This window comes from Chenopodium album, chromosome 1, assembly GCF_948465745.1.
Source record: "Chenopodium album chromosome 1, dcCheAlbu1.1, whole genome shotgun sequence".
Classification (NCBI taxonomy): Eukaryota; Viridiplantae; Streptophyta; class Magnoliopsida; order Caryophyllales; family Amaranthaceae; genus Chenopodium; species Chenopodium album.
The window spans coordinates 9,694,481-9,702,156 of record NC_137834.1 but is presented as its reverse complement, the minus strand read 5'-3'; the positions used below and the strand labels follow the sequence as shown (position 1 = coordinate 9,702,156).

The following is a 7,676-nucleotide window of genomic DNA, read 5'->3' as shown; positions in this document are numbered from 1 at the left end:
TGGGCTGCCTTGGTTGTGTGTGGAGGGGGGGACCTTAACCTGATGCTCCAATTGAGTGAAAATTCGAGTGGAATGGCTTTTAATAATGAAGAAGCTGACATTCTTCTAGAGGCTATTTCGTATTGCAAGCTAGAGGATCTCGATTATGTTCGGCATGATTTTACAGGGTCGAACAATAGGGGGTGTAGAAATATTCAGGAACGTTTGGATAGGTTTCTTGCAAATCGTGAGTGGAGGAATTGCTTTCCTGGTTCGTTTGTCTCGCACCACTCAAAGAGAAAATCAGATCATCTTCCCCTACTTTTGTCCATCAAGGAAGCTTTACACACCCCGAAAAAGAAGAAAAAAAAAAAAACTTTATCGCTTTAAGGAAATGTGGATTCAAGATGAACATTGCTCGGAGATAGTTTAAGAGGCGTGGGAAAGGGGTGGCGATTTATGCTCTAAGATTTCCTTTACTTCCTCGAAAATGAGTGCGTGGAGTAAAGAAAAATTTGGCGATTTTGTGAAGGAATTTCAAGCTTGTAGAGTGGAGATGGAGAGACTTATGAAGGAAGATCTAACAGAGGAAATTATTGCTCAAATGAGGGCAATTGATGATAGAATGGATGACTTGGAGAGAATAGAAGAAATGTATTGGAAACAAAGAAGTAGACAAGAATGGCTAAAACATGGTGATAAAAATACTTCTTTTTTCCATACAAAGGCAAAGCAAAGACTTGAGAGAAATAACATCAAAAAAATTAAGGATGAAGCGGGGAATGAGTTTGACGAGGAGGAACAAATTTCTGAAATTTTCGTGAAATATTTTTCAGAGCTCTTTGAAGCAGCAGCCTCATTGAGACTGATCCCGTGATCGAGAAGGTGTCCCCAATTGTGAACGACAGTCAGTACTACACACTAAACGCCGATTTCACAGCCGAGGAAGTACGGGTAGCTTATTTCAAATGCATCCGACAAAGGCCCCCGGGCCCAATGGTATGTCTACCGTATTTTTCAGAAATTTTGGAGTATTGTGTGAGTGGACGTAGTTGATAAAGTGTTGAATATTCTGAATAATAATGGCAATGTAGGTTCGGTTAATCACTCACATTGTGTTAATTCCCAAAAAAAAAGAATGTGAGTCTCTTGTTGATTATAGACCTATTAGTTTGTGTAATAATATTATATATAAAATCGTCCCTAAGGTACTTGCTAATCGATTACAGTTAGTACTACCTTTTATTATTCATGAGTCACAGAGTGGATTTGTCCCGGGGAGACTGATCATGGATAATGTTTTGGTTGCTTATGAATTCTTCCATCATCTCAGAAAGAAGACACACAGGAAAGAAAGGTTTTTCAAGGCTTAAACTCGATATGAGTAAGGCCTATGACAGAGTAGAATGGGTTTTTTTTTGGAGAAAATGATTCTAAAACTGGGGTTACCGGAAAGATTTGTGAGTTTGATCATGAATTGTGTTAGCTCTACATAGTTTGATGTTCTAGTGAATGGGCAACCATCGAAATGTTTCAAGCGAAGTAGGGGTATTAGGCAAGGCGATCCTCTCTCGCCTCAATTCTTTTTATTATGTGTGCGGAAGGTTTGTCGGCTCTTCTTCGGGATGCGGAGAAGAAAAAGCTCATCTATGGTGTTAAGATTGGGAGGCAAGTGGAACCTATCTCCCATCTATTTTTTGCAGATGATAGTCTTTTGTTTGTAAGAGCGACGGAGGAGGAAATTGAGAATGTTCTAAATATTCTTTCTACTTATGAGTTGGCATCGGGACATAAACTGAATATGGACAAATCGAAAGTGTCTTTTAGCCGAAATATTGATCAAGAACGGAGAAACATGCTTCAGATGAAGTTATCCTTTAAGGATGTCGAAGGACATGACAAGTATCTTGGGTTACCGACTTATATTGGTGGTTCGAAGAAACAAGTGTTCTAAAATATTCAGGATCGTGTTTGGAAAAAAGTCAAAGGGTAGAAAGAAATTTTTTGTCTCAAGCGGGTAAAGAGGTATTGATTAAATCAATTGCACAAGCCATTTCGACTTATGCAATGCAATGCTTTGCTCTTCCGGCTAGCACCCTTATTAAATAGAAAGGTTTTATCGATATTTCTTTTAGGGGTAAAGAGGTGAGGAGAGGAAATTGTGCTGGATTGCTTGGCTGAAACTGTACATTTCAAAGAAGGAGGGTGGGCTTGGCTTTAGGAATATGAGAAATTTCAATAGTGCTCTTTTGGAAAAACAAGCTTGGTGCATTATCTCTAATCCTAATTCCCTTGCAGTAAGAGTTCTCAAAGGCAAGTATTTCTCTCACTCAAATTTATTTGATGCAAAAGTTTGTCCTACGGCGAGTTACACTTGGAGATCCATCTTGGGTTCTAGAGAGGTGTTATTGAAGGGTGCTAGAAAGTCATTGGGGAATGGAGCTTAAATTAATGCTTGGCAAGACCCTTGGATTCCAAATCTTTCTGAGTTCAAGGTGTCTTCGAGTCGACCTGGAAATGATGATGATGTTGTTTATGTGCGTGACTTGTGGGTGGAGAAATCGTGGAATAAGGTGGCACTAGATGCGATCTTCTCTTCGGTTGAGGTGGATGAAATTTGGTGCGTTCTTATCCCCCTCTATGATAGGAATGATGTGTGGGTGTGGAATTTTACAAAGGATGGGCAATATTCGGTGAGGAGTTCCTATAATTTGATCACGATGGAACAAAAGCATAGCAAAGCTACTACTTCTATTTCGAATTGCAGCTTTGATTGGAATACAATATGGCACGCTGAAGTTCCCCCAAAAATGAAATTTTTTGCGTGGAGAACGATTAAAGGAGCTATTACTGCACGTCAGAGTTTGATCAAAAGAGGTATGACAATTGATCCCATTTGTCCTTTGTTTGGTGATGACAATGAAAGTGTCTTGCATATGCTTGTGAGGTGTGATGATGCAAAGCGCTTATGGTACCATTTCCCTCTTCGACTAGAGGTGGATAGGTTTGAAGGTACCTCGTTTGGTGAATGGTGTGTGGATGTTCGTAGGAAGCACAAGGATAAAGAGTGGTGCGTGGAATTTATTCTTGAATTTATTGTGGGGAATTTGGCTCCGAAGGAGCGCTTGGGTGTTTGAGGGGTGGAAAAAGGATGTGCCTGAGGTAATTTATAGAGCCATGTCGATGGCTGGGGAGTTTGCTTTGGCTCAGCAGGCTGCTGTCTCCTCACAGCCGAGTCTTAAGCTTGATTGCAAGTGGAAGCTCTCTCCTCATGGGGTGATTAAGGTGAATTATGATGCTGCCACTTTCTTGAATGATGGTGTGTTTTTGGGGGTTGTTATGGAGACGTTGTTACCTCAACTTGCTTGCCTCTTCATGGAATATTTGACGCTGATATCGCAGAGGCAATTGCTATGAGACACGCATTGAGCATTGTCATTGAGTCTGGGTTTAGAAATGTTTGTATGGAAACGGACTGCCTCAAGCTTCATAGCCATCTTATCAAGCGAAACACTCCTGCTACAACGTTTGGGTCAATCATCAATGATATCATTCACCTTGCTCGTAGCTGCCAGTCTTGCTATTTCTCTTTTGTGAAAAGGGAAGGCAATCAGGTTGCCCATGCTTTAGCTAAATTATGTTCTTATTTTGATTCCTTTATAGTGTGGATAGAGGAAGTTCCTTCACACATTGCTGAGATTGTAATGGCTGATAGACGAAGCCTTTTGATTAATTAATAAAATTTGATTGATCGGTTCCCGTAATAAAAATAAATAAAATAAAATAAAAGCTAATTGTTCAATAAGCTAATTTAAAAAAGCTCTTTAATAAGCTATTTACTAAATATCCAAAATAGATTTTTATTATAATCAAACTTCTAATAGTGCTTAATAAGTTAAAAGCTTTTCAAAAAGCTATTTATCAAACAAGTTCGTAAGCCATCAGAGAACCGAGAAGTAGTTTAGTCTCTAAACAAGGACTTTGAACATATGAGATCAAGTTATGGGAGGCAATGAGGCATTACTTTTTAATCCCCCAAACTTGTTGAGTTGTACAAAAAATATTGTTTTTAAAATGCAACTACGTAAGATTAGTGTCGAGTTTTCGTTATTAACAAAAAATACTATACCAAACAAAAAAATATACTACCTCCGTTACATATTAATTGCAACTTTTGCCATTTAGGGGTGCTACATATTAGTTGCAACTTTTCATTTTTTTCCTTTTTAAGTAAGTTTTTTTCAATGAAAGTACAAAAATACCCTTACTAAAGAGCTCATAAACACAATTAACTACATAATTCATATTTCATTCAATTCCTAATCTAACTTATTTAACATAAGTTATGTCACCCAATTAAATCAAAAATCATTATCTCCCATCTTCATCTCCCACGAACAAATCAGACCACCGCAACACCCACCTTTACCGTCGCCGTTGCTACATCTAACCACCGTAAATCATACCACCGCAACACCATCTTCAACGTTGTCGATGCTCATCACCACCGTCAAAGTCGCCTCCTCCTCCTGTGTTCCTATTTCTCTCTCTTCTTTTTTTTTTTTTTTTTTTTTTTGAAAAAAAATCGTTTAGATTTAATGGTTTATTAAGGGGTGGGTGGGCTAGTTTGTGGTTGCTTGAGGCGATTTCTGGGTGGATTAGGGTGATTGAGAGTGGTTTCGTTGTGGTTCAAGGTGAGTAGGGGTAGTTTTTGAGCGATTTAGGTTGATTGTGGGTGGTTTGGGGTTGAGTGAGGGTGTACGATTTCGAGGTGGTTTGAGTTGAGAAAGGGTAGTTTTAAGGTGGTTTGAGCTAAAAGGGGGTGGTTATGGGGTTTTCGGAGCTAAGAGAGGGTGAAATCGGGGTTGTTCAGATGGAGAGGGAGTGGTTTTACTGTTGTCCGTGTGTGTGTGGGTGGTTTCAGGGCCTATTATGGGTTGATCTGAGATGCGGTGCACGTGGTTTAAGGCTATGACGTGGGTGGCTTCAAGGTGGGTGCTACGGCCGACGGTGGTGCGGTGGGTGTTGTTGGCCGACGATTGTGTGGTGGGTGCTGTTGGTGGTGGTGGGTAAATAATTAATTACCTTTACTTTCTCTTTCCTACCTTGCTTGATTACTTATCTCTGATTCATTAATCAACCATTATGAAATTTTGTCTTAAAATCCGTGTCGAGCTCAAAGTTGCAACTAATGAGAAACGGAGGTAGTACAAGTATATTTATTGACTTCAACATATTGTATATTTGAAATTAATCTTGGACAAAATTTGAAATCAGTTTTTTTTTTTTTTTTTTTTTTTTTTTTTTTTTTTGTATGGATTGAAATCAGTATATTTTATAAAAGGGATTTAATATTCCACTTGTTTATGTACTTGAACATGATTTTTGGACATACACCTGAACATGAGGCCCCAAATGTTTATTATTAACAAGAACATGATATTTGAACATCCCTTATTAACAAAAACTAAGGTATTTTCAAAAATCAGTAAAGAAAATTAAATTAAATTAGATCCAATCGCACTAATAGTTTTCAGTTTAATTTAAGTTGATTCATAAAATAATATACTCCTCTAATACGTTGAAGATATTTTTGTGCTTTTTTTTTACAGCTATTACTTGTGTCAAAAATATGATCTATTATTTTACTTTCAAAATCTTTTATTTCATATTATTCCCCCCAAAAAAAAAAAAAAAAAAAAAACTTTGATTATATTCTAGAACCGGTCCCATTCAGGCTCTGGAAGTCTGGTTCTAATATTAGCATAATTTGATGAATTTCAGAGAAGCCATTGAAATCTGCTAAAGCTTGAATATGAACTCAGAGCTAAATAAACTTTCAGAGAAACTTTTTATTGATTTTGTATATTTGTAAAAATGAATACAAATTAGGGAGTCAACCCATATATATAGAAAAGAACAATAAAGAGAGAGTTTGTTATTACAATAACAAACTCTGTAACAAACTTTTGCCACGTCAGAAGATTACATGGCAAGAATAATAACAAACTAATTCTATAACATTCTAGAAACTGTTCTGTAACTTGACTCCCCTGTGTGCAGCTGTGGCTTGCTTGAGCTTACTCTCATGCTGACTGCTACTATCTCCAATACCCCCCCTCAAGGTGGGAGGTGTGGAATCAAACATTCCCACTTTGGACAGCAGATCTTGAAACTGAGCTGAAGGTAAAACCTTTGTAAACACATCAGCCAATTGATGTTGAGTAGGTAAATAAGTGAGCTGCAGTAAGCCTTCCAACACCTTTTCTCTAGTGAAATGACAATCTATGTCAATATGTTTGGTTCTTTCATGAAAGACTGGGTTTCTAGCTATATGTAAAGCAGACTGGTTGTCACAATGTAAGACAACAGGTTTAAGATTAGAAACCCCAAGTTCAGCCAACAGCCTAACTAGCCAAGTGACCTCTACAGCTGCTGCTGCCATTGCCCTGTACTCTGCTTCACAGGAAGAAGTAGAAACTGTAGACTGCTTCTTAGACTTCCACGAAATAGGAGAACCACCCAATAGCATGATATAACCAGTGATGGACTTTCTGGAATCAGAACAAGATGCCCAATCAGAGTCAGAATAGGCCTGTAAGCACAAAGTGTCTAAAGCCTTGAGTAAAATTCCTTGCTTTACTGAAGAATTAAGATATCTGAGAGTATGGTGCAAAGCATCCCTGTGAGAACTCCTAGGACGATGCATGAATTGACTAAGAGACTGCACAGCAAAAGCTAGATCAGGTCTGGTATGAGTTAAAAAATTGAGCTTTCCCACCAGAGACCTATACCACTCAGCATCAGGCAAAAGATCACCATCTGAATTTGTAAGCTTGATATTACCAGGCAAACGAGTAACATCTTTTTTTGACAAATGCAGTCCACAATTATCCAATAAATCCTTAGTGAACTTCTTTTGGCTCAGAATAATACCATGATCAGAATATCCCACTTCAATGCCAAGGAAGTAATTCAATCTTCCAAGATCTTTAATACTGAATTCCTTGTGTAAGTGAGCTTTGAGAGAATCAATACCAGCAATATCAGTACTAGTGAGGATTATGTCATCAACATAAACAACAGCAACACAAAACACATCTCCTTGTCTTCTTAGGAACAAACTGTAATCATTCTGAGCTTTCTGAAATCCCAATTTAACCAAGGAATCAACTAATTTCTCATGCCACTGTCTAGAGGCTTGCTTAAGCCCATATAAAGACTTCCTAAGTTTACAAACTTTATTGTGAGGATTAGGAAATCCCTCTGGAACCCTCATATAAACCTCCTCCTTCAAATCACCATGAAGAAAGGCATTATTTATGTCTAACTGAAAAACAGGCCAAGAATAGCTGGATGCTAAGGCAAGAATGCACCTAATTGTGCTCATCTTAACAACAGGACAAAGTCTCTTCATAGTCAATCCCATACTTCTAATTGAAGCCTTTAGCCACAAGTCTAGCCTTACATCTTTCCAAATCACCATTTGCTTTCAACTTAACCTTAAAAACCCATTTGCAACCAATGGGCTTTTTACCTTTGGGCAAATCAACTAAATCCCAGGTCTTATTGTCAACAAGATCCTGTATTTCTTTTTTCATAGCTTCTACCCAAATAGCATGCTTAGAGGCTTCTTGATAGCAAGTTGGTTCAGTAATTTCCTCAGAATGAGTAAGAAAAGCCTTGAATTCACTAGG

General features: G+C 38.1%; 1 protein-coding gene across 1 annotated transcript; it reads left to right on the top strand.

The window, feature by feature from the left end:
• Positions 1-3,156: 3,156 nt before the first annotated feature.
• On the top strand, positions 3,157-3,716 carry LOC145628039 (uncharacterized). The gene is made up of 2 exons (XM_081680371.1): positions 3,157-3,298; positions 3,382-3,716. The coding sequence occupies exons 1-2, from the start codon at positions 3,157-3,159 to the stop codon at positions 3,714-3,716; spliced, it is 477 nt and encodes a 158-aa protein (XP_081536497.1).
• Positions 3,717-7,676: the final 3,960 nt, after the last annotated feature.

Excerpts from the sequence above, each read along its gene's own strand:
- LOC145628039 (XM_081680371.1), top strand. The coding sequence starts at position 3,157 with ATGTCGATGGCTGGGGAGTTTGCTTTGGCTCAGCAGGCTGCTGTCTCC. Across the intron at positions 3,299-3,381 it reads TGCCACTTTCTTGAATGATG|AGGCAATTGCTATGAGACAC; the intron begins GTGTGTTTTTGG and ends CTGATATCGCAG.